We start from the raw sequence: 27,743 nt of genomic DNA, 5'->3' as shown, positions 1-27,743 counted from the left end.
TTTCAGTGGCAATTTCAACAGTACAGACAGGGCTAGGACATAGAGCATTTCGTCAGTTTGGCTCAAATAAACTCGTATAAAAAGGGGGGGTATGACATAAAGGAACATGATCGTGGTTCAATGAAGGCATCAGCTACGAGCTTTCATTTGAATTTTTGAATATTTCCTTTGGCCAAATGGCCTCTGGTTTCAGAGGCGTATTCTGCTTGGAATTACAAGCAGCTGCGATTTTGTTCTATTTTGTTTTTGGTTTTGTTTTTGTCAAGGGAAGAAAACCCAAAGCCCAACATCATCTGAAGCCATAGAACCCAAGCCTCACCTCCACAAAGAATTACCCAAATCCGTTTACCTGATGGTGGGCGCCCTCCTGTGGCAGTGAGGTTTGCGCCATCTTCAGTTGTCCGTGCCTGAAATAAGATTGTCTGAGAATTTCTAATTTTGTGGAAATCACACTATTGCAAATTTGATACATACGATGGAACTCTATTTAACACGTCTCTAATTCACAATTTTAGATTTGCATAATTCAAACTTGCATTTCACCATTCTAGATTTGCATAATTCAGATTTGCATACCAAGACCTTGCTGTGGCAGCCGGAGTCTAGTCGGTCTGATGCTACATCTGACAAATTTTAAACTCCTCCACCTGAGGTGTCGTTTGTGTTGTAGATGAAAGGAGGCCATCGAGCTGGCTGTGATTTAGGATTGGTTTTTATTAAGGATCAGCAAAAAGCAATAAAAGGAGTCATCTAAGGATCATAATTCGCTACCCTCTCCGGCTTACCTTCAAGACTGACTATTCTTCGGGAGGAAAGGGGTGTGGGGGGTGCGGGAAGAGATTGGACAATAATCGTGCACCTATGGATGAGGACAGTGGGTGGGGAGTGAGGGCAGAGGGTGGGGTGGGAACTGGGTGGAGGGGAGTTATGGGAGGAAAAAAGGTAACCAATGTAATAATCTGAACAATAAAGATTTAATTTTAAAAAATCTAACCAATAATAATGAGGGAGACTTTAACACAAGTTCAACCAAAAGTTATCTAATGTTGCACACTGCGGCGTTTTTCATGGTCAAGATGATGTGAACTCACTCACCAGTGACAAGCCCCTTTCCTCCTCTTCACATCCTTCCCAGCAGAAAACTACTCAAGTGGTCCCCACCTACTGGTGGTGCCTGAGTGGGCCTTGCTGCTTTCACCCTCCCAGGGTGGGAGTTGTAGGTGCAAGCCCTCCTGGCTCCTTGTGCAAGTTTCTAATGATTAGCTGGAACTTCTTCCAGGAAGCCCTCCTGGCCTTCCTCCCAGGGGGTGTCTTCCAAAAACGAAAATCAAGTTCCACATGGGGGAGGAACAGCCCCATCCGTGTCTCTGCTGCATGAATGTTCAACCTCATTTGAAGGTAATATCAATTGTTCAAAGACCCATGTGTCTGACCACGCTAGGAGCTGGGGATTCAGCTGTGACTAAGTCCAATCATGTTCATCCTCTGCTCAGGACCTCCCCACCCACCTCCTGCCCCCCACCCCCCATGGCTCCCATCACACTCAGAGCAAAAGCCAAGATCCTCCCAATGGCCCGGCGAGGACCCATGTCCTTTCCTCTGCCACCTGGCCCGCCAGCCACCCGCACCTTCTCGCTGGTGAGTAATCCAGACCTTTGCACCTACTGTTTCCTTTGCCTGGAATGTTTCTGTCCAAATGACCACTTGGCTCACTCTCTCACCTGCTTCAAGTCTTTGTCCAAACCATCATATTTTTTATTGCCCTCCCCGCTCTTACCCCGGACCTGACCTCCTGATTCTCCTCACCAGTCTCTTTTCTACATAGTTCGGATGAGTTCTGACATCCTGTATAATATACTTATTTATTGCCCCATACAGGCCAAAAACTTTTATATTTTCACGATAGGCCCTCAAATAAATGAGTGAGTGAGTGAGTGGATGAGCCTGCCCTGCCCTCATGGAGCTCAGTCTTGCAAGAGAGAGTCCACCTGTAGCCAGCTTCACAAATGGGCACTTCGTCTTGTGACCATACAACCCAGAGGGGCCCGACGTGCAGGAGGCACCAAGGCGCTCTGGGCAACCACACCTGGATCGAACCCCACCCTGCCCAGACCCACTTGCGCCCAGCCCCTCAGTGCTGCACTGTCTGAGCCTCAGTTTACCTGTTTCAAGAACAGCGTTAAATTGTGCCGATCAGAAAGGCAGGTTGTGAGTTGAAATTTCCAGATTGCTCTGATTTTTATATTCCAGCATTCCCCAGTGCCTTCCTCTGCTATTTCTTTAAATTTATGTATAATCTCCATGTACATAAAAGTGCCCAAATCTCAGTGAATTTTCGCAGATAAACCAGCACCCAGAGGAAGAAGGAAGCATTGTCGACACCCCGAAGGCCTCTGACGTCTGCAGTCCCACCTCCACGCCACCCGCCTTGCCTAACAGCATAGGTCAGCTGAGCCCGTTTTTGTACAAGAATATACCACAGTGTACTCACCCGTCCTATTGTCCCTAGGCATTTGCACCTATGTATTTAAAGAACCAAATTATCCCTGGAACTGAACGGTGGCCAGCTCAATGCCCAGTTCCTGGTCAAGGCACAAACCCAGGTTTCAGGTTCCATCCCCAGTCGAGGTGTGTACAGGAGGCAGCCGATCCATGTCTGTCTGTCTCTCTCTTTCTATCAATAACAATAAAAATAAAAAAAATATTTAAAAAGAAAATGATGCCCGGGCCTGTGTGGCTCCATTGGGTGGAGCAGTGTCCCATAAACTGAAAGGTTGTGGGTTCAATTCCCGGTCAGAGCACACACCTAGGTTGCCTGTTGCTAGTGTTAACGTAAAAAAAACCATTGAAACCTGTAAAGAATTTTTGTGAGTTTATTTGAGCCAAACTGTCGACATATGCCGGGAAGCAGAACCTCAACGAATTGAGATAGTGCTCCGGAGAATGGCAGGGTTACAACCATATTTATACATGAAATTCATTGGTGACAGATTTAAGGAGGTGGGATTAAGCTAAGCGGGGAAACCTCTAGGATAGGATAAAAAGTAAAATGATGGACACATACTTAGGTGGGTGCAGGAAAATTTAACATGATAAATGAAAGAATCTGCTGCATCTGTCCTGGGCCCAGCACACCTGGTTGTGCCCCAGGGGTTCCATAAAAAGGGAAGTCACAAGTTACCCAGATATCCCAAGGATATGTTATCTTAGATGCAAAAAGACAGATAGGCTCAGTTACAGTAAAGGTTGACCTTATCAGTGAAGATATCGGCTTAGAACGTAACTGCCCACCATAACTGCTTTTAGTTAAGGTTTAATTTCAGACCATCCTTTGTGGTTACTTTAGGTCTCCGAGTCTGCAAAACTGCCATGCAGGCCTCTCCTGAGCTTGTCAGGTCAGCATGTGGCCCCTTTCGTCCACACTAGTTTGCAACTGGCTGGGATGCCTACGGTAGGCAACCGGTCAATATTTCTCCCTCACATACCTCTCTCTCTCTCAAAAAAAATCAGTAAACATTATTAAAATTAATTAATAAAGTACCGAAACAGTATTATTGTGCCTGCATACCATGCCTTCTGTACCTTAAAACATCTGAGTCAAAATTGTTTCATCCTGCGGCACAACCAATGGGTTATTTGTTGCGTTAAACTTGGCCTGAACAGAAGTTCAAGAAGGCTTATCTTGCTGTTGTTTTCATTCCCATTTGGGGCGATTGGGTGAGTCTGAGCATTCCCCCGTGTTCGTTTTCTGTAGGTCTCACGGGCCACACCAAGCCGGGTCCCATTCCAGAGTTCTCACCTTAGACTGTGGGGTGGAGGAGAGAGAAGTGGAGAGACAGAACCAGCAGGAGGGTGTGGTCAAGAAAGGGGAAGAGAGAAGGCTAGATGGGCCCCACCTGGAATCCTAGGCTCCCTCCCCCGCAGGGCTAATTTCTTTTTCTATTCGGACTTGACCCCTCCTTGCCAGGATAATGGGTTTGAGCCTGAACCTTCTTGCCCAACATCCTCCCTGCTGTCTTTCAGAAGCCAGCAAAAAATTAAAGCGGGGCTTGGGGCATTACCGGAAATCAATACCAAATGAAAGTGGTATCATTTCACTTCAGTGTTTCAATCAGTAAGTGCAAATTAGGTAATGAAAGTAAAGGCCAGCTCCTGGTAAGTCGAACTAGAAAAACTCTAAATATTTCAATAAAATTGCATTCATAGAGTCTCATATTTCCTGTAGCATTGGAAATGACACAAATGTTCTATCTTTGAAAATGTGTCCCAAGTAGTTGAATACCAAAGCTGGTGGGACAAGTACTAGTAAATGCAGTTTGTTTGGAACAGCGCCACCTTGTGGCAAAGTTTATTTAACACTTTCCTGTATTGTAATGTCTAGTGGTCTGGTGGGTTAGTTAGCTCTATTGGGGAAAATAGTCTTGAATTATTCAAAGGGTTCAATTATTGACTATCTCCCAGAACACCACTCTCGCATGCAATTGGACAGAAGTGTATTGTGCTCGTCACTTTCCTCATGACCAGAGAAGGGCTGGGTTCCAAATGTAATCAAATCCACTTTACTGCTTCTGCTAAATTCACCGAAATATCCACCTTTTACAACTATCCACCTTTCACATATGACCTGTAGCCAGCTACCTATCTAATAGGTAGAAAGCACAGATCTCATTCAACCCCTTTACTGGCCCTGGGCAAGTTACTTCACCTCTGTGGGCCTCAGTTTTCTCATCTGTAAAATGGTGAGAATAAATCACCACCTTAAGATACTGCATGTAAGTCCTCTGTGCTGTCTCTGGCACATAGTACACACCTTAATTAAAAAATACTTTAGCCCTAGCCGGTTTTGCTCAGTGGATAGAGCGTCAGCCTGCGGACCAGAGTCCTGGGTTCGATCCCAGTCAAGGGCATGTACCTCGGTTGCAGGCTCCTCCCTGGCCCAGGCCCTGGTTGGGGCTTGTGCAGGAGGCAACCAATTGATGTGTTTCTCTCACATCTATGTTTCTGTCTTTCCCTCTCTCTTCTACTATCCCTAAAAATCAATGGGAAAATATCATGGGACGAGGATTAACCAAAAAAAAACAAAAACAAAAAACCTTAGCTCTAGTCAGGTAGCTCAGTTGGTTCGAGTGTCATTCCAATATGCCAAAGTTGCAGGTTCGAGCCCCAGTCAGGACACATAATGAAAAATAAATAATAATAAATACTTTATTGCTAAAAAATGCTAAGCATCATGAGTCTGTCGGTAAAATGACCCTGATAAACTTGCTCAAAAAAAACAACAAAAAAACACAACAGGCAGTATTGATGAAATGAATACAGTAAGGTGTGCCTCTATCTCTAATCTCCTGTAATCTGATTATCACAGCAGCCTCCCCACCCACACACACCCAGGAAAAAGCCAACCAGCAAAACATCTCTAGTTCCTACACACCTTCGTCTCTTCTAAAACACATGCCCACCCCTCACCATCTTGTCAGGAAAACTCCTTCCCCTTGGGGTATGTAGAGAATAATAAATGGCCGCGTGCTGGGGGTGCCGTCCATTTCTGGCTATGGGTAGGTGGACTGCTTCGGTGGAGTAACTTAGCAAATACTCTCAAAGGCAGGAGGTTATGCGGAGATAATGCTGGACTTCCACCCGTCCCAGCAGCAAATATTAGGAGTGCCCCGCCCTGCATGAAGCCCAGGAGATACACAGATAACATAAATCCCTGCCTCCAGGGAGCTAACCTTGGCCAATGGAGGCAGTGCTAGTGTCGGGAGGAAACTGAGGCCAAACAAAGACGGGGAGCTGGAAAGGCCTGGGGGAAGGGGACACACGAGTCCTCAGGTGTGGCTTATCCAAAATAAAAGTGTCACCAGGTTCAAAACAGCAGGAGCACCTGCTGACAGAAGAAGGCGCCTTAGAAGTTTCCAGAAGGAAAAGCAAGTCTGTGGCTGCCATCACGAACAGAAGAAAGGGGGAGGGGAAGTCTTTAGGTCTCTGCTTAGAAACTGGCCTGGCCACCCCGCCTGTGACTGTCCAGCCTGTCCCCGCGGGTGGGATCAGAATGGCAGCTCCATGAGGGGAGGAATCGGAACTTGGCTCCCAGGAGGCAGGTCCCACAACAGCAGGCGCCTAGCACGCAGGACAAGTTCAATGACTATTGCTGAGTAAACAAAACCAACGAGATTCTTTGGAAGTCATTTGATTTTCAGGAGAAACGTGTGCTCTTTCCTCAAGGAACAATGAAGCAGCCATTGTCAGCTGTGCTAACGTGAGGTGGGCAGGGACTAGGTATGACCCGCACCTACACCTATCCTTGCAAAAAGAAGCAACGGAAGGATAAATCAAAAACTAACTTTTGGGCCCAGCCGGTGTTGCTCAGTGGTTGAGGGTCTACCCAGGAACCAAGAAGTCGCAGTTTGATTCCCGGTCAGGGCACATGCCCGGGTTTGGGGCTCCATCCCCAGTAGGGACTATGCAAGAGGCAGCCGATCCATGATTCTCTTTCATCCAGGTTTCTCTCTCTCTCTCCCTTCCTCTCTCACTAAAAGCAATAAAAACAGTTTTTTAAAAATGGTTACTTTATAGAAGGAAACAGGGTGAGGGGATGGAGAGCTAGACATCCCTGAATACGCCTGGTTTTAGAGTTTGACTGTGAAAGCATGTTTTACGTAACAAGATTATATTGAAAAAGGAGGGGGAGGTAAAGCAGTGTCTAAAGATGGAAAGCAATGAATCTGACCTTGCCATACCTCCCAGGTCATTTCACTCTCTACCACGACTGTCGCCGAGGGGGACCCGCTGAGCAGACCTGTGAGCACTGGAGACTCGATAACACTGGCCCCACCCCAGGCTCCTGATTCAGCAGGCCTGGGCCGAGCCTGATAACCTGCACTCCTACCCAATTCCCATGGTGATGATTTGCCAGTCTGGGGCCACAGTTGAGAACCATTGCTATAAACAAGTAAAACTATATAAAAAAATTTTTTTGAAAACTTCATTTATGCAATCATGTTATCAATAACAGCATCAGGATTTGTTACATATAAAGGGTGTCCCAAAATTCACACAAGATTTGAATTTTGCGTGAGCATTAACAACAAAAAATAAAAGCCTAATTTTACTTGGTTTATTGAATCAGATTCTAATATCTGTTGCCCTTTGATTTCAATCCCTTCAATTTGATAAGCATTACAAAGTACCAATTATGGCTTTGCGTATGTGCCAGCAAAGCCGTGGAGGCCATTTACCTGATGTGCTATTCCATATATAACCCTATACTGTATACTTTATGAATCAATAAAGTAATTTACCATTTTTCATTATAAACCTGTTTTCTCTATCAAAATTACTTCTTACGTGAATTTTGGGACACCCTTTAGTAAAGTAGGTTATCATGTTAATATCAGAAACCCAGGGTTTCAGAAAAACAAAATATGAAATCAAGATGTGTCTCTTACATTGACATTTCTGTCTCTCCCTCCCCTAAAATATCAAGGGAAAAATATTCTCAGGTGAGAATTAACAACAAAAAAGCATCATCTTAAAGAGGTATTTTCCTTCAATAAATGTCATTTCAGAGAGAGAGGGAGAGAAACAGATTGGCTGCCTCCTGCACACCCTCTCCTGGGGGATCAAGCCTGCAACCCAGTGACTTCCTGGTGTATGGGGATGATGGCCAACCAACCGAGCAAAACCAGCAGAGCTGAGGTATTTTTATGAAAGAAAATACCTATTTCAGCTCCGGAGCTGAAGCAACCCGATGATGCACCCCTTCTCCCCAGATGACTGTTTGCAATCACCATTTCCCATCAATGGAGCCCAGGGTCCATGGAAAATGTCTCCAGGTCTGCATCTCAAGTGTTCAGGATGAACCCAGAAAGCCTCATAGCAAAAAGCTAAGAAGCCTTCAGAGCATTGTCTCAAACTCAAACACAGAGCCAACTTAGAGGAGCCTGTTGGCCAGAGACAGGAGACTGAGCGTCAAAAGTCCATCTGGCAGTCATGTCTGGAAGATCTGGTGACTCCTTTACGTTTAAGCTGTCAGGGGAACCAAATCACAGTGAGGTCTTCACAGGAGTCCAACTCACACATGCGTAAGGAATGACAGACTTTATTACAAAATCACCTTGTGTAACATTCCCAACGTTCGAGGGTTGCTAAAACCCAAAGGAGGAAGGTTGATGGGAAAACTCGATGCAGGTTGCTCACTGGGACTTCTGAACCCACCAGTCCAACTTATCACTACTGGTTGGAAAGCCCCCGTGCTATATGTGTCCAGTGGTGACGCCATAGAAGTCCATAGCCCCTCCCCCCAACCTGAGCTCCAGTCTACCTTAAACCTCTAGCTGAAGTGACCAGTTCATAGGATACAGAGGCTGGAGAAACAGGTTAGAGGAAACCACACGCAAGTATGCAAGAAACCCAAACAAGAATGCGTAGGACCAAGGACCCAGTTTCTTCAATGAAATGTCACCCAGGGGGGTCAGACCAGCTAAACTTTTGTTTGGACCCTGAGTGAACCTATGAGCTGTGAGATGGCAGCCGGCTCGAGGAGCCTTGGCCATTCAGCCACATGTGATCATAAAAAGCGCTGTTTTAGGGATGAAATTAAATCAGTCTGAGATTTGCTTTAGAAAGCTGGGGGGAGACGGGCAGGGAGGCGCAGAAAGACACAAAATGTTGCTTTGGTTGAGGGTAGTCATTATACTAATCTCGCTACTATCGTGTCTGTTTAAAATTGTTTATAAATAGTTAAATGAAACAAAATCGGAAACCGAACACAATAAAGACCAGAAACCAAGACTGCAAAACACCAAATCTATATTTACATCCACATATAATAACATAACTTTAAGCTGAAATATATCATAAATAAAACAAGTAACATCTACTGTTTGACAACTTAAGTATCAACAATTAAAATAAATCAAACTGGAATGAAATAAATACATAAACAAAAATCCAACAGATTGTACCTCTATTATATGTACTGTTGTCCCAAAGGAAAAAAACATACAAAACCAGTAGTATCCCAATAGTTAATACTGACGGACAAAAATAACAACGACAACATGTTTTGGAATACAAGGGCTGTGAAAAAGAAAAAAAACTGGTATTTTATAGTTTTAGAAATGTGGTTAGGAAGGAGAAATATGAAGACCCCCATAATTTCAGCATAACACGAACTGACTCGTTTTCACGTAGATTTGGTGATTTTTTTAAATAAAGGTTTCAGTTTCAGCCCTCTACTATGATGTGTCCCCTTTAAGATTTACACTTACAGTCAGAGCAAGCTTTCTGTAACACTCATCAGATTAGCAATGATCAAGTCAATCATCTTCGCAAATGTGTTAATCTTCAAAAATAGGCTATAAAAGTGCAAAACTATGGAAACAAAAATCTAGATTATGTACATATGGCTCAGCTTGTGAACAGGAAAAGGGGTTAATAGTGTACGCTTTCCTGATACGAAGCACTTCGCTGCAAGGCCAGCAGACTGATCTCAGGCCGGTCTCCCTGTCACACGGGAGTTAAGACGTCTCGTTCACGTTGCATAATGAAAACAAAACAAACCAAAAAAAAAAAAAAAAAAAAAAAAAAAAAAATCAAGATTCTTTTAGGACTTTACTCTTAAGACAAGAAACATTAACAGTGCAAAATTATTTTTCAAACAGTTTTCTGAGTAAAATGTTAAACCCAGGGGCTGCTGGAGAACTCAGCTACAAACTGCAAATTAAGGGGCGGGAATTTAAAACATCCAGTCGGTCAACGGTGGCTCTATTCTCTTTAAAACCCAAATTGCATGTGTACTGAGAAAACACTGTTGCTTTAAAATCAAAAATGGGAAGAGAACCGAAGTCTAGAAGCAGGCCACTTCTTCCCCGATTACCAGAAGGCTCAGGCCAGAAGTTCTTATTCAGAACCAACGTGTCTGAATATGCCCACTGTTGACCCCAATGCAGACGCACTGACTTCCAATACAAACCTAAAAATTTCCCCCAAACTTTAATTTCCTTGAAAATTGCTTCCAATATCTGCATCATGTATTATTTAGCGTTTCATTTTTTATCTACTAATTTAAGCAAACACCTAAAAAAACTGAATTTTCCAACAAAAATGATTCATTTGAAAGGAGACTAATTTGAGTAGCTCCACATACACTTTGGTGCGTGTGCTGGCAGCTGGCTGCTGAGAGAGGAATCGCTGCCCTGCAGACACCCACTCCCCAGAGGGGACCGTGGAGCGGCTCCTCCTCGGCGACACCGTGACATTTGTGATAAAAGGGCACCAAATCAGAGTAGCTGACCTCGACATACACAGAAATATTCACAGAGGGTCAATACTTCCATTAACAAATTTTAAGACAACAGACTGCGGACAATTTAACATAATACAAATCATCAAAAAATTTAAAACGTACATCTTAAATGGAAGAACACAAATAGCAGGAACTGCTCAGAGTGAGGAGCTACATGAGGAAAAGGATGCACAGGGTATTGAAACAAGCAGGTACAACTTATATATGTACAGATTTTACCTGAGGTGCAAGCATTATATACTTTCTCCCCACCCACCCCCAGCCCAAATGATTCTTTTCAGCAGCGCTCAAGTATGCAAAAACTCTGCTTATTTGGTCAATTCTAAAAAAAAAAAAATATTATTCAGGGACAAAATAGAGATTTCCCGTCTCCATTTGTATACAACTCAACTGTTCCAACTATAATTTTTATTGCTATTTGGTACAAAAGTTAACAGAACCACTTTGCAGCACGTAGTGTTCCTTGCGCGTATGTACAGTACAGTCACAGCTTATTTCAGTAGCTTTCACCGCTCACTTTCTCGAAGGATGAACTGACTCAACTTCATGGAGCACACATCCATCAAGACCTAAGGGAAACAAAGGTGTAAAGAGTGACTGCGATCAAACGGAAGGCGGGTTTAAACAACAACCCTAAGTGCACCAAACCAACAGAACCACAGAGCTCGAGCCCTGCGTGTGCGCTGGAGCTTGAACTCTGCAGTGGAAGTAGCGGGAGACAGACAAATAGACAGATAAAGCCACACAACTTCCATGGTCATTGGTATTTATTTCACTGATTCGGCGGAGAGGAATGAACCAAGACTCACAGTTCACATCAGTGAATTCAGTCTGCAAAGCCAGTTGCCACTCCAACAAACTCTGCAAGTTTCTACCGTTTGAGAGGAAAATGTATGGACAGACCAGGAGTCATTAACAAAACAAGTGACTCAGAGTAACCTCCGTCCACAAGAAGGTACATAAAAAGTTTGTAACATTATCTGTTCAACATCTATCTAGTTATCAATGACAGTCCCGGCTATGGGCTAGGCATTGGACGAAGGACTCCCCTCTGGAGCTCAGCTAGTGGTGGGAGTCAGACATCTAGGTAAGACGGGTGGAAAAGGGCATGAACCACACTGGCAGAGGCAACACACCTGGGGAAGCAGCCTGGCTCTCTGCAAACATTTGCAGAAATGGTATGTGAGCTGGTCCTGAAGTATCAGAAAGGTTGTTTGACAAGAGGGTGCAGGGCCTTGGCCACTGTGGCTCGGTTGGTTGAACATCCTCCCATGTGCCGAAAGGATACCAGTTTGATTCCCTATCAGGACACATGCCCAGATTGCAGGATCAGTCCCAGTTGGTTGGGGTGCATACTGGAGGTAACCGATCAATGTTTCTTTCTCACATCAATGTTTCTCCCTCTCCTTTTCTCTATCGTCCCTCCTCCCTCCTTCCCTCCCCCCGGCCCCCCTTCCTCTCTCTAAAAGTCTGGAGGTTGCAGAAAAAGGCCAGTGCTGGACAGACAGGACAGTCAGCCTGTACTGTTACTGATGGGCTGTAGTGCACAGTGCAAGTAATCTGTCAGTAATAATCTGTTCCACTCACAACTACCCAACTCTGCAGCCACAGACAATACCATGGCCTGGTGCCAATAAACTGTACTGACAAAAACAAGCAGAGAACACAGTCTGCTGATGCCTGACCTACCGCCACCTGCTGGAAGAAGGATGAAATAAAACCATGTTTATAAAACATTCAATGCCTACCACAAAGTAACTGCTTACTAACTTTCAGTTGCTATCTTACTGTTTCTCTCCTGAGCACTCTAAGTTTTAATAAAACACCTAAAAAAATATATAAATGAAAATGAAAAGCAATTTTACTTTCTATTATACTGGCTAAGCTAGATGGCTTATTTTCAATTAAACAAAATCAATACATTATATATACGCTCACCTTTCTTCCCCAAAATAGGAAATCAAGTTTTCTTGTCATTTGGCCGATAATGTGCATTCCCAATAAAATTCTCATAGTTTCTCTTTTGAAGCATGCTGCTAGATAAGTGTTGATAAGACACAGGCCTTTTTCCTGATTGAAAAAAAAAGTGTAAAAGGGCATTTAGAATTCAGTTTAAGCCATTAGGTAAGCTGTGGGTGGGCTGTCAGAGGTCAATTTTCTAAATTCCTAACTGATAATGTAGTCGGAGCCCACCAGTCCGTTGTGTCTTTAAGAGCCAGGAGGACATGTGTTACCACAGGATCTTAGGTCACTAACGCTAAATCCTCAAAGTCCTGGCTGTTGTAGAAAGAACTAAAAAGCCAGAAGAAAAAAAGGCAGTATAAGATACTTTCAACCTAAATCCATCAAGAACCAAAACCGTGGAAGAGAAAACCACTCATTTAAAAAAGGACTCTACTTGCAACATGTATCTTCTCATCAAGTAAAGACGAAGTTTTGACTCATGTCCGCTTTAAGTGCAAGGGGGGAAAATGGGCGCATTTAATTAAAAGGCAACAAAAATTAATATTTCATCGAAAATATTAAAATCATTGGAGTGTGCATTCATGGATAATAAAGACCATTACAAACTTTTGAACAATAATAGATACAGAGGCAGAGCTGCCTCAAACTGATTGTCAAACTGCAGTGGGAAGGCCAGAGAGAGTTGGGGGGCAGGAGGGAGGGGAGTAAGAGATCAACCGAAGGACTTGTATGCATGCATATAAGCATAACTAATGGACATAAGACACTGGGGGGTAAGGGAGGGTAGTGGTTTGTCAAGGGCGGGGGGGGGGGGGGAAGGATACTTATGTAATACCCTTTGTAATACTTTAAGAGGAAAATAAAAAAAAAAAAAAAAAAAATCATTGGAGTGTGGAAAGCAATTGTTTTTTAATTAGCGATCAATTCACATCAAGCTAACCCTGATGGGTACTGTCACCATACACAATCCATAATCTGACATTAGTAAGCACTGAGCTTACATTCTGCAGGAGGGTGAGATGGTTTCACCCAGTCTGCTGAGCGGGACAGGCCCAGGACACTCTCATCTACCCTTTCACAGGCAGACACCACTGCGAAGCGCTGCCAAAAGGAAGCCGAGGCTTTGAACACACTCCCATGGGGAGAGCACGAGTTATCTACAAGCTAACTGACATATATGGGGAAGTACTGGCACTTTTGAAATTCTCTTAGTATTTCCCAAGGACTAAGTAGGCAGAATAATTCTATTAGTCCTGACATCAAAACAGCTCAAAAGATTGTTTAAGAGCAGTTCACACAGGGCCTGCTCCTGACAGGTCAAGGTCGTCAGGTAGCATTTACTCCCTACCCCTGGCCTCCCTTGTGGGGGCACGTGAGGGCTGCAGGCAATTCAAGTTCTCCAAGATGCGTGCTCCACTCTAAAGGAGCTGACAGCCTAGGAGGAGTGGTAAGATGTGGGCAGAAGTTCCCCAAATCTCAAATCCCAGGGTAGGTTGGGCGTGAGTGCTGGGCACACCACATCTGTGGGAGGAAAAGACCTGATGGGGGGAGGTGACCAGGGCTAAATGGCACCTGAGATTTCAGAGCAGGAGAGGGTCAGGTCAGGGTTCCTCAACAGCCTTTCTGATTATCACCCCCACAAGGTAGAAAGATTAAATCAGCAAGAGAAAGTCAATATTCAGGAATAAGACCGTACCCTGGAGGGCCGAGCTTTGGGGACCACAAACCATGGCCAAACCTAGGAACACCCCGCTGTCAGACCCCCCCTCCCTACTCTGTCCCCGGGAGGAACCCCCACAAGAATGCACAGCTGAACCTGGCTGGGCAGTACCTTCCAGCGCAGCGCCAGCCGCAGAGCCCGCAGGGGTGCACGTGTAGAGCGACCCGGGCCCGCCGTAGGGCTTGTGTAAGGTCAGCACATTGGCAGAGTCGATCTCGCCTGATGCCAGGAACCGCGGCTTGGAGGGCAGCACCGTTGGCGGCGGGCACGCGTACTCCTGGGGCAGCAGCCTTGTGGTTCCGCGGCCCACCTGGTACTTGGGCAGGTCAAGGACCCTTCGGTAGTGGGGCCCAGGCTGCTCCGCATCCAGGACCACAGGCCCGGCTTTCGGCCGCTTGGGAAGCGGCTCTCCGAGCTCCAGGCTGGCAACACCTGCGCTGCGGCCATAGAAGTAGTCTCTTCCCGGGGGCGCCCACAGGCCGTCGTGCTTGGCCGAGAAGTCGGCTGAGCCACTGATGGTGCTGCTGCTGGAGGGCTGGGACATGGAGACCACCGGGGCTTTGAACTTGGTCTCTGGCCTTTTGGTCTTCTCCGGAGCAGGAGAAACTCCACTTTTAGAAAACATCTCCGAGGGCTGCTGCCTGGCGGCTGAAGCCCCCTGCGCCCCGATGCTGGGCTGTGGCCTGTGCGACTTCAGGTTACTGGGGGCTAAAGTGCTAGAGTCAGTCCCTGAGGCCAGAGAGGCCTTGCCTGGCCCTACGGGACCCGGCTTCCCCTTCTCGGACGGCAGGGTCTTGGACTGGGCTGGGAAGGCGGGCTTGGGCTTGGGCTTGGGCTTGGGGAAACTGGACAAGGGAGGCACGTCTTTTCCCAGGAGAGCTGGTGGACAGCCAGTGCGTCTGTTTCTAAGCCAAGACTTGTTTCTACAGTTTTTGTGACCGTCGGGATTGTATTTATGCTCCAGTCTCTGATGCATCATTAAAACTTCTGGATAAAAGGTCTTGAAAGTACAAAATGGGCAGGTGATACTTGGGATTAAACTCTTGCTCAAAGAAATTGCCGGGCAACTGTGAAGCGCCCCGAGGGATAAATTTAAAGGTTTCTCTTGACAGTCCATGCTGGGCTTCACTCTGCTGTCTGCTGCCACCTCTGCCTTCTCTTTGAGGCCAACCTCGGCCTTGTGGGCAGCAGTGGCGTCTGGGTGAGGATGAGGCGGAGCAGCCACTTCTGCTCTGTGAGCGAGGTTGATAGCCTGAGCTTCGGGCGCTGGTCTCTTCTTTAACACGTCCAAATAAGCAGGGGCTGGGTGTCTGCCTAGCTGATCAGCACTACCTTCAGTTGCATTTTTATTGAAATCCTGAGTATCTTTGTGTACTGGCAAGAGGACAGCGCTGCCCAGAACATTCTGAAAGGCAGGGGCCATCCCCTTAGGTTGCTTGGCAGGTGGGCTGCCTTTCACATCTTTGGCACCATCGAAAAATCTTTTCAAATTTTTGGTTTGCGCACTGTCGGCGATGAGTAGTACATCTTCCGTTTCCTGGTTTTTCCCTTCGCTCTTGACCTCAGCGGCCACATCGACCTGCTTATCTTTGTGGTGTCTCTCCAAGTGATACCGTAGAGAGGTCTTCTGGGCTGCAGCATAGTCACAAAATTCACATTTGTATGGTTTTTCACCTAAAACAAGAAACACTACCGTATTACAGAAGTTTAGGAAAAAATCAAAAGAGATCTTTATCACACAGAATACAGGGCTCTTTCCTTTTCCCTCTCCATCTACTAATCTTCATATCCAGGGGTCCTCATGAGGTGTTTGCTTTATCACGCTTACCACACTGAGTATTTGAACATGTGAATACGTCTTAATTTTTAAAATAAAATAGCAACATTTTATACTTCTCTAACCTGCATAATAACCCTATGGAAGTGAATATTATTATCCCATCTCTACAGCTCAGAAAACAGGGGCTCAGAACAGGTCAATCATTTGACCAAAGTTGCATAGCTAGTGAGAGGAAGAGATGAAATTCAAGTGCATGCAGCTTCCTACCCACTGTTATAACTGCTTCTATAATCTAAAGAAAAAACTGTAAAATATATTCCCGTTTCATTCTACACTATAAAAATAGAAGCTGTGACCTTAAATACATTAAAGGCCCTGGCTGGGTAGCTCATTGGTTAGAGCATTGTCCTGATAACTTTGCCAAGGTTTCAAGTTTCGATCCCCAGAAAGGGCACATACAAGAATCAACCAATGTCAATAGGACGGTGATTGCCAGAGGGAAGGGAATGGGGAGGTAGAAGGTAAAGGGAGAACAGTGGTGATGGAAGGAGACTTGACTTGGGATGTTAAATATATATACAATATACAGATGATGTGTTGTAGAATTGTATACCTGAAACCTATAATTTTATTAACCAATGTCACCCAACAAATTCAATTTAAAAGTAAAAGAATGCATCAATAAGTGAAGTAACAAATCAATGCTTCTCTAAAAGCAATCAATAAATAAAATTTTTTAAAAACACATGAAAGAGGTTTGAAAATGAGAGAATACGGTAATCAGAAACTAAACAGGAAACTAATTTCAAAATAGGAACTATAGTTCAAGTTACAATGATACTGAAAGTATTAACATGACAGCTGCAACTTGCATGCTACACATTTATTCTTAAACTAGTCCAAGGACCTACCAGATTATCTGAACAGCAACAAAAATCGGACACAAAGCACATTGTAATTCTTTTGATTAATACATCCTTTAAGAAAATCTAAAAAGTTCCTTACCTGTATGCGTTCTGAGATGAATATTGAGGTAATAATTTGAACGGAAAAACTTTCCACAGTAACTACATTCTCTTGAGGATGTCAGATGCTTTATTTTGCCTCCATCATCATTTTTATCTGAAAGCAGAAACAAAAATATGTAAAAAGACAGCTCAAGTACATCAATAAGGCGAGTTGACTGAAATTGTCTCGATAGAAACATTTTTCAAAAAGCATACAATAACTTTTATATTAGTGTTGGGTAAACCAAAAAGGCTAAAAACATACCAAATGTTTTGAGGCTGTCTGCAGTTTTATATCATGCGCGTGTTTAGTTTTTTTGTTTGTTTGGGATGGGTTTTTGGACTGCAGCAGTTTGCTGTTAAAGACTGAGTTTTCTGCGCAGCTGGCGTGACTCAGTGATTGAGCATCGACCTAGGAACCAGGACGTCACAGTTCAATTCCTGGTCGGGGCACATGCCCAGGTTGCAAGCTCAATCCCCAGTGTGAGGTGTGCAGGAGGCAGCCGATCAATGATTCTCTCTCATCACTGATGTTTCTCTCTCTCTCCCTCTCCCTTCTTCTCTGAAATCAATAAAAATGTATTTTTTAAAAAAAGACTGAGTTTTCCATTTGCTAATCAGGGAAAGATCATTGACAGCCAGATGCGCAGGCAGCACTCTCCACGTGGCAGAACGAGCAGGATCAGGCCAGCTGGAGCCGGACCTACACAAACGGCTGGAACAACCAGCTTCTTCAGAGCAAGTCTAATTTAGAAAACTGAGCCAATATAAATCACCAATTTTCCCAACCACCGGTGAAAATAGACTTTTATCTTAAGATTGGGCAAGTTACCACTAGAGGGTAGCAAGCACAACTTAATCTTCACAGAAAATAAAAGGTTTGGCACCAGCAACCACCTAGGAAAGTTTGTCAACACTTAGCAACGTTCTGGAAAGCAGATTGTATTGTCCACAGCACACACATGGCCACAATCTAGGTGACAAATCAAACCTGTCCTCAATTACAATGCGTTAAACTTTACACTTCAATCTGGACAGGATGATCAGGACAGTGTATCTTACAGGCAACAGAGCAAAGGTCAACTGGGGACACATAATTAAAGGATCGTTAAACATCACGCCAGCCCTCCAAAAGACAATTAGATATGCTGCAGTAAAAATACCTGCTCCCCCAGAAATGAGTGGTTAAGTTTTAGCTCAATGTCCTCTTGTTGTAGAGCTCATCTTATGAACATTACAATGTGATGAGTGGGACAGCTATTAAAATTTAGCATAACTAAACTGGTCATTTTGCCTTGAAAAAATTCTTTCCAGCTTCTCTCTCCCCTGCTCCTTCCACATTTCACATTCTCGATTATTTATAGCTCACTGATTTTAAAAAGCAGCTTACAAGCCAACCCTCAATCAGCCTCCAGGTACAATAAAGACAGGACCGTACACTCCGTCACCCTAAGTTCCCCTGAGGAAAATGTGTCCACCGCTTAACCTCTGAACACCTCTACATGTGCTAACATGGCAGAGACAACCCTGGATCTAAAAAAAGGTGCCACAAGGACTTTAAAAAGTAATCACAGGAACTATTATTAAACCCACTTCTAAAAGCTGGAAAAAAACTTGTAATGAATTATTTACTTCGCTTTTGGATCTTCTTAAAGGTAAATCTATGCCCAGCCGGTGTGGCTTACTAGTTGAATGTCGACCTGTGAACCAGGAGGTCACAGTTCTATTCCCGGTCAGGGCACATGCCCAGGTTGTGGGTTCAATCCCCCATGTGGGGCGTGCAGGAGGCAGCTGATCAATGATTCTCTCTCATCATTGATGTTTCCCTTTCTCTCTTCTCCGTTCTTCTCATATTAAAACAACAAAAAAATAAATAAATCTAAAGAAAGCCAGGTTGATAATAAATTATAGTAAACTCAATCTAGACCAGAAGGCATCATAATACAGAGCAGGGCAAAAGTAGGTTTACAGTTGTTCAAATGGAAAATACAGTAATTAATAAATACAAGAATAAAGTCTGTCACACACTCACAACTGCAAACCTACTTTTGCCCCAGCCTCATAAATCTAAGAAAAACAATTCCCCGCATACAGAACACCCAGCTCTCTTTACAATCACACTCAACTAGCCGAGTCTGTTGCTGGGTTGGTACCTTAATCGCAATTTCCTACTTCCAACTATGTGTCAGGATTTATGGTATGTTGCATCAGATCCAAAAGGTTAGGCAATGCCTTTGTTCTAACAGAAAGGACATGAAATGTCCACATCTACCTGGTTCCTGCTCTTTTTAGCATCACCTTTGATTTTACAGTGCTGTCCTTTAAGGACTGAACTTTTTATAGGCAAGCTGTGGAAATCATCCTTGAGAGGTGAAAGACAAGGAAAATTTCGATGAACCAATTTCGCAAACAGGGAAATCAGGGCAAAGAAAGGTTAAGCAACACATAATCGGTCACAAAACAATGCAGTGGCAGAACCAGACTAAACCCAGGTCTTGGCGCTCCCAGCTATAATGGGTATTCTAGTTGCCCGACGACCAAGCCCAAGTTTTCCATCAGGTTCTTTTTTTTTTTTTAATTAAAATTTTTAAAATATGTTATTGATTTCAGAGAAAGGAAGGAGAGGGAGAGATAGGTAGAAACATCAACTGAGAGAGAATCATTGATTGGCTGCCTCCTACATGCCCTCTACTGAGGATCGAGCCCACAACCCATGCCCTGATCAGGAATTGAACTGTGACCTCCTGGTTCATGCTCAACCACTTAGCCACACTGACTGACATTCCACCAGGTTCTTCTGCCCACACCACCTGCTGGCAGAACATGGACAGGCCATTTCATTCCTCTCGGAGCTTTGGGGCATCTCTAGAGCCTCATTATTTCCCAATGATCACATGGCCCTGAATAGAACCGACTCTGAAAGATACCACCTAGAAGACTAGAGGGCTGGGTTTAAAGTTTTTTATGATGTCACTAAGACACCATAATGTATTTTCTGGACTTCTGAACACTGAAGATGGTAGTTCTCTAAGTGCTAGGTTTCCTGCATCCCAAGAAACTCAAAGCAGTCTAAATCTGACATGAAAACCACGGCTCTCACATCCACCACGTGATCAGAAAAAGAACCAGGCACAGGCTTAAAAGAGGATGGCAAGTCCCATGTATTATCTGGTCAAACTCATCTTGGGTCTCACGCGCAGACCTCTTACAGACATCCAGTCAAGTTACAACAAAAGGCAGCATTTGTTTTAACCGAAAACACTTTTCTAAATGGTAACGTTTCTCTAAAACTAACTCATGTTCTCATCATCCACTTGCTGGGTTTTATAACTGCTTTCCAGCAGCAGAATTCTTTATTCAAGCAAAATATGATCAAATGATGAGAAGCTCTGGGAGAGGAGAGGGTGGACAAGACTCCCCACAGGTGGAGTCCTCTGCCCTGGCTAGCGTCCACTGGGACTCCAGCAACCTGTTAACCAGCCTTCAATAGCAGCTTCCGGTTCCCATAATAAATGTCATTAGCACAGTAGAAACTTGGCAGAGCAAATGAGATTGCTTGAGAACCCCTTTGGTGTGTTCACATGCCCTGTATTTTACAGACACATTTATTTCTGAGGTAACTTAATGAACACTACCCCCAGACACAAAGGACGGGATACAAGGCACACCAAGTGGTGTCTCTAACAGCAGTATTCTCACTCTGGTTACCCATCATTCCTAGTGCCCTGTCACCATTGGAAATCCATTTGCAATAAACATATGAGAGCTGGGCCTTGACAGATAGGGAAGTTTACGCATAAGGGTATCTTATTTTTATAGGTAAGATCAGGAATGCCAAAAAAAAGTTAAGCAAAAGCCAGGGTCTCAACCCTGAGCTACTGAGTTTGGGAGGATCATTCTCTGTTGTGGGGCCATCTATGCACTGGGGGATGTTTAGCAGCGTTACCTGGCCTCCACCCACTGGGTGCCAGCAGCACACACCCCCACACAGTTGTGCCAACCAAAAATGTCTCCAGACACTGCCAGATGTCCTCTGGGGCAGCGGTCACCAACCGGTGGTCCGTGAGGTCCAATAGGTTGGCGACCACTGCTCTGGGGCAAAACACCCCACTTAAGAAGCATCACTTTAGGCTGATGCACAAGGTAAAATAATGTGTGTCCTTTATTAGCAAAATATAAAATCCCAGAACTTTCAGAACAGGAAGAAACCTTGATAGATAGGCCTTTTAACTCAACCCAGAGGGGGTCAAGTGACTTTCGACAGGGTGGTATCCCAATAGCCTGGACTCCAAGGCCCCGGACCCTGAGCTGCCCAGACCCTGAGCTGACCGTGCCCTCAGAGGGCCACGCCCAGCACGCAGCTTACCCAGATGGAGGCCTTCGGGAAGTCCGTCCTCGGATCCATCTTCAGAGCCTCCTTCTCGATCTGTGGCTCCGTTTTCATCCAGGGTGCCGGCTAGCTCTGGAGAACACGTCCTCAGCTGCCGGCCGTCCACAGACATGGTGGGGGACTCGGCATCTGTCCTCCGGTCCTTCTTGTGGACTCTCGAGTGCAGGACCAGCTGGTGGTAGGTTCTGAACACCTTGCCACACTCAGAGCAATGCGTGGGCTTCTCACTCTTACTGGACAACTTGGGGTCCGCGTCCCCAGAAGGCACTTCACCGTTGGCATGTCTAGGCTTCTCCTTATCTTGTGCTAGGCCTGTACAACCGCTCTTATTGGATCTGGACTTTCCAGAACCTTCAGGATGGCTTTTACTCCCGTTCCAGATTTCTCCAAGCTCTTCTTTGTCCGAATCATCGTTGTCGGTGCTCCCTTCCTGCCCGGGCTGCTCCTTCACCTCCCGGCAGACGGCGACTTTGCCCTTGGTGGCCAGCTGCCAGGCCTGGTAGGTGGTGAATGGGTCGAGCTGAGGTATCCATCTGGTGGGCTGCTTCACGGTTTCAGGGTGAGCTTTGGGTCTGAGGTTTAAGAACTGTAGGAACTCGTCTCTAGGGGCTGGCATCCCCGTCTGCTGAGAGTCTGCCTGGGGACTGCTGTCACCGGAAGCCGTGTCTTTGGTGTGCATCTTCCTGTGATCAATTAGACTTTCTATATTTGGAAATAGGAAGCCACAAACCATGCACATCTTGAAAGGAGAGGAGATGCTCTCCGCAGCCTGCTCCTGGACAACCTCGTTGATGGTGACCGGGCTTTCCAAGCCCTGCTGCAGCTTGCTCTTGGCCCCCGACTTGCCGTTGTGTGTTCGCATGTGGTTCTTCAGAAACCAGGGCTCCTTGAACCTTCGTCCACACACGTGACACCCATAGGTGAAAGAGTCCTTGTGTTTCTTCATGTGGATCTCCACGTCAAACGCAACTCTGAACGTCTGCCCACACACTTCACAGCTCAGGTCTTCATTCTCTTTGCCACTCTTGTCCTTGGGGGGTTCTGTTCGCACCTGGCCTTTATCTAGAGGGCTGAGATACTCTGCTTCCACACGCAGAACTGCAGGCTCACAGAGGATGGGCCGGTGCTGCAGCAGCACGTGCTTATTGAGGTCTTCAGAGTGGGTGAAGGTCTGACTGCAGAACATGCAGTCCAAGGGCGTGTAGCCTTCGATTTGGATGATGCTCTTCTCTTGCGTGGCTCTGAAAGGAACAGTGGTGGTCCCTTTTACAGACATGGCATCATCTAGCTCCATCTGGCTGCCAAGAGAATTGCCAATAACTTCCGGTCCATCCATATACACTAAGAGGGATTGAGTTGGCATGTTTCCTGTCACTTCAGGACTGTGTATAAAACAAGAATCTGGCTGAGGAATTTCTGGACTTGGAATAAGGCCACTTGTAATACTTGTCACTCACACCCCCAGCGGTCCTGGGCTTCAAAACTAGAGCAAATATTTGTTATAAAAGTTCAAAAGAAAATGTATATTCCTCTAACTTCTTATCTTCAGAAGTCTTAGGAAGCTCAATGACAGAGTATCACTGGTTCTTTCCGCGATGCTTTGATTCAAATATGAGTCAGCACAAAGCATTACTTCTCTTTGTCTCCACTGAGAGCGAATGAGTCAATTGAGCAAGTCAATTCCAGCAATCTGGAGACAAGATTTCCAAAACCTAGAGGGGGAAAAACAGAAAGGGTTAGCTACGGCCCGAAAGAGAGGGCTGGGTGCATGGTCACAGGGACCTTTTCCATGTAGCAGAGAAGGCATAACTTAACACAGTGCCAGCCTGTTAAACAAGCTTGTTGATTAAATAACGATTTCATTTATCCAATCAGCACACCTATTACATCACTAGAATTCCATCCAGTTAGGAAACTTAAAACATGGTGCTTTAATGGTTTAAATCCAAACTGTGCAGTTTCAGGATAGAAACTGTCCAATTCAGATAAATACATCTAAAATGTCACTGAACTGTACATCTGTATATTTATAAACAGCCTCTACAAATCTAGAGACTATAAAAATAAGATGACAAAGAAAGGTAAAATTTTAAAAGCCAGAGCTTCAAACTGTCTTATATACAAAAGAACAGATAAGAAACACACATGCCTGAAAGCACACTAGGGGATTACACACGTCGAACACACAAAATAGGGACCTTTCCTAAAATTCCCCTCAAGAAATACAGAACACCTCAAGATGGTGGTTCATCTTGGCCAAGGGAACCATGAGAAATTCTGATTCACTGGATACTGTACACCCCAAACCACTGCCCAATCCCAGTTTGCTTTTGACAACTCTCTACCTTCAACAAGCATCAGGGAAGGCTTCCTGTCTAATAAGGAAATACATACAACACTACTTTGTGAATGTACACGTTTAAAATAAGATCCTCAACATAGCTGGTTCAACATGCCTTACTTAGTCTTGAAGTCAGAAATGGGTCCTTTCATTTGTATCCACCTTTCGCATGTGCACTGGCTGGGCGGGGGAGGGGGGGGGGATGTGACTGCATTTAGCTCTAAGGCTGATTTAGAAGTCAATTTTCACTCTTGGAGAAGAATTAACCTCTAAAGCCAAAACCCTCCACCTTTACAGCAAGTATAGGAACCGTTTTTAAATAATCCCAACTACTTTAACTGAAGTCAGTTAATTCTACCCAAGAAAACAAAAGGGCATGCAAACTACTCCCACCACAGGCAGGCAACGTTAAAGAAAAAAAAAGTTTACTTTCCTTCTCTCCACTTCCTCAAAGAGCAAGCTCAAAGATGAGGAAACATTTCTTCACACTCATCAAAGAGAAACTGTTCATATTCCTTGTTATCTTCATTTTGAAAAAAACTAAACTTTAAACTTTTCCAAATAAGACTATAGATCAAAGATCAGAGTAAAGAAAGAATGCACTGAAGTATTCTGTGTTAATTTCTTAGTCTTTTGTTTGCCATCACAATAGAGGGTCAACCCATGGGCTGACTACCAACTTGGAGGGATATCATAGAAGACTCCGGAAACCTGAATTCTAGTCCTGCCTGAGTCACAACCTTAAAGTGGTCACCACATTATCTCAACCGTATCTACTTAATGCTTTTAGTGGCAGAAAAGGTGATAAATTATAGATCACCTCATAGTTCCAAAATTCTATGGTTCTGGGGGACAGACCTATATTTATGGACAGATATAGTCAAAAGAATACTTAATGACTATACTAATCAAAATATTAAATGATATTTGAATACATGACTGATCATTTAGGTTTCTATGCAGGCATTTATCATTCAACAAATATTTATTGACTGCCAGCATCCCGCATACTATTTTAACTGAAGAAATTACCAGCACGTATTCTAGAAAAGCAGTTACCAAACCCTGACAACACTGTTTTCACTGGCCAACAGCTAAGTGAGAAAAAGAAAAACAACTCGAGTTCATATTCATTTCAATTTGAATAAAGACTGCCCTCTATTTAAGCTCTTTTCTAGTTTTTGGTGCCAAAATAACCTTTTTAAAAAAAAACAAAGGATGCAATGGCACATAGTAGAGGTGTGTTGTTTTTTTAATGTCCTAATTTGGCAAAAATCAAACTTAGCCCCCCCCCCCCCCCCCCCCCCCCCCCCCGCCCAACCATGTCAAACCTCAAACATTATTAACTTTTCTTTTTTGAAGAAAATTCACTACTCTGTGACATTTTTAAGTTTTGGGGAATTCCACTTTTCTAAAAATAATCTTTCCCCAAAAGACACAACCTACACCCAGTTTCTGGATTAGAAACATGAGGTGGGTATCCCTGTGACTTCCCACCAGGCAAAGGCTGGAAAAGCAGCCTGGAAAGACAGTGTAGGTTCCATTTTTATCTCTGAAATGTTAAATATCTGGGTTAAGTTATCCCCCTAACAAAAGACCGAAAGGATTGGTAAAGGAAGAAAAGGCGCTTTCCTTTCTGCCTGGGGAGAGGGGAGAGTCGTGAACAGGGCGGAGGCCTGAAGATGAGGGAAGATGGCACAGGCCAGGGAGTCCTCCAGGGTGGCAGGGGGAAGACTACCTCCCAGGGAAAACTGAAGCTCTTCCTCTGGGGAGGCTTGTGAGATAGATTCTGATAGTCAGTAACTTGCCTAACTGTCCCAGGCACTAGACGACCCTGGGTCATTGAAATCCTTACTACTCACCCACAAGACTGAAAACCATGGGTCACCACCCCTTTAAAGAGCCTAGAGCCTAGGAGCAGAGACCCCGTCGCCTTGTTCCCCCACCACCTCCAGTGCGCACCTAGAAGGGGTCCCGGACAGAGTTAGGCCCTCAATAAACTCCTGGTGAATAAATGAACAGCACTACATAGTACAGTCAGTATATGAATCTCTGGCCTAGGTCACCAACCACAGCTGATATTGTTAACTTGAATGTTCATCACAACTTCCACACTGCCATCTCATTACCATTCTCTGCAATTTCAAGAGAGTAATAAAAAGAAAAATCATGTAACCATACCATAAAGTTGACCAGCACAAGCAACCATCACTTTGGTTTACAACCATCAACTCAGACTCACTGAAACAAAAATGCGGGCCATGCTTGGGAAACCTAATAGCAAATGCCCCGACGCCTGCCTTAGAAATTATATGTAGACAAAACACTTCCTTAAATTATAAATCAGTATTTACGTCACTTAAAACCAATCTGCTAAACAAAAATATTTAGAGGGATTGTAATAATAAAGGCTTTCTAATAAATACAGAACTTAGGAGAAATAGACATTCTAACCTAATTACTGTTAACCAACCACCATTTCCAACTGAATGGGGTGAGTGCACACAGCCTTCCCAGACCTCCTCATGTGAAGCACACAGAAGCCACAGAACGATGACTATTGATAATGTCAATTGTCTCTCTTGACAAAGCACTGGAGGGGGGAGGGAGGAGGACATTCCCAACACTTACACTCTAAATGCTTTTAGTGGCAGAAAAGGGAGCATTCCAAACACACTAAGCTACTAAAAAGCACTTCGCAAAAATGGTTTTCAATGTTTAAAAACTTTTCCTAGAACCTTTACTCTCATAAATAGCACTTAACCCTCAGCCATATATATCCAAGGCCAAAGGCAAGAAGTTCTTCAGTTTAACCTTACATTCTGAAAGAACACTAGGGTTTTATTTATATTGTGATTACCTTAATAGATTTTTTTTTAATTTACCACACCACCATCTTTCTAAAAAAAACAGGAACCCTATTGCTCTAACTGCTTAAAATAGAAGTCTGATGTTTTTTAGGTCATTTCTTCTGTTTTGTTTTGTTTTTTAAGATACTCAATGTGAGTAAAACTACTGTGAATTCTGCCACACCTTATAGATCTAGAAATCAGCAAATATTACACATTATACAGTGCTTAATGAAAAGCACAATAATTTAAGCGTAAGCACAACAAATCAGAAGTAAATGCCACCAGGCTGGTAATTGCTGTTTTTAACTTTATATATTGTTCTTGATGTGTGGAAGCAACCAGACTGTTACCCTCTGAGACAGCACAGCTGTCCTTCATAAGAGGTATCTTACATTTCTTGATGTTGACTACTCATTACCATAGTATGGAGCAGTAAGGTATTCATGGTCCTTAAAAACTGTCCAGAACACATAAAAATTCTATTTATAGCCACGCATTGTGAAGTAACCAGTAAATCTACTACCCCCCTCCCAGTTAAGAGCCCAATAAAATGATTATTAAAACATACAACCTAAACAAACTGCTAGTCATTGACGAATTCATTTGAACCTTTAAACTGTAAAATTATCTCCAAGATCTGGTTAAGGAAACTTACAGTTCTTATAGAAGTTTCCCTTCCATATTTTACACATACTATTTTTTCTTAATCTGACTAGTGGAGATAACTCTATAAAGTAATCTACAGTAGTAATCAAAACCTGTAACTTAAAATCCTTCAGTACCATTTCAAGGAAATCACCAACGTCACACCCAGGAGTCAACCCCCAACTTTCCTAAAATAGTTGTGGAAAGATGTTTAAAAGTGACAGAAAAAGATGAAAATACTCAAAGTTGATATTCAACATCCCAACCTAAACTATTCAAAACCAGGAGACTGTTCAAAGGCAGAGTTTGGGAAGATTCTAATCTAAAGGATATAAGCTCATTTTCTTGAAATTGTATGCAAGTGCCTAGTTAGTTCTAAATAGGATTAGAAACCACAGTAGTACTATAAAATGTAATCACATTAGCATATTTGAATGTCATGATTAAAAACGCTGCCTCAGGAAAAAATAAAAAATAAAAAAACTCTGCCTACTTCATTCTAAATCAATTAAGTCAGTTAAAGGATATTAATGTGAACTTAGAGCACCGTGTATTAGTTTTAGTTTCAGTATTATCAGTATTACAGATACTGTGGTCTGTAAACTGGCTTTGAAATTTTTTATCTTGTCCTGAAAGAGAACTATAAGGAAAATGGATAAAAAAAGAATTTTAATTAAGCAAGATTAAGCATTACTATCAATGAGTTCTTATTGACTTAACCAGTACTACCTTAACAT

At 43.9% G+C, this 27,743-nt stretch overlaps 1 protein-coding gene across 4 annotated transcripts in view; it reads right to left on the bottom strand.

The window, feature by feature from the left end:
* Positions 1–10,568: 10,568 nt before the first annotated feature.
* Positions 10,569–27,743, bottom strand: part of ZNF217 (zinc finger protein 217) — a 38,474-nt gene continuing 21,299 nt past the window's right edge. For 3 of the 4 annotated variants that reach the window (XM_070419742.1, XM_070419744.1, XM_070419746.1), the window contains 5 exons: positions 21,145–22,880; positions 16,777–16,893; positions 14,103–15,665; positions 12,245–12,376; positions 10,569–10,875 (listed from right to left, as the gene is read on the bottom strand). In XM_070419742.1, the coding sequence (XP_070275843.1) occupies positions 12,267–12,376; positions 14,103–15,665; positions 16,777–16,893; positions 21,145–22,531 (3,177 nt within the window). In that variant the 5' untranslated portion in view covers positions 22,532–22,880 and the 3' untranslated portion in view covers positions 10,569–10,875; positions 12,245–12,266. Of the gene's footprint in view, positions 10,876–12,244; positions 12,377–14,102; positions 15,666–16,776; positions 16,894–21,144; positions 22,881–23,629; positions 23,653–27,743 lie in introns of those variants that run through there. The other variant, XM_070419745.1, reaches the window with a different exon arrangement.

Source organism: Myotis yumanensis, unplaced genomic scaffold, assembly GCF_028538775.1.
Source record: "Myotis yumanensis isolate MYYU_CA2020_CCGP unplaced genomic scaffold, mMyoYum1.0.hap1 SCAF_7, whole genome shotgun sequence".
In the NCBI taxonomy this organism is placed as follows: domain Eukaryota; kingdom Metazoa; phylum Chordata; class Mammalia; order Chiroptera; family Vespertilionidae; genus Myotis; species Myotis yumanensis.
This window is presented reverse-complemented; position numbering and strand designations above follow the sequence as displayed.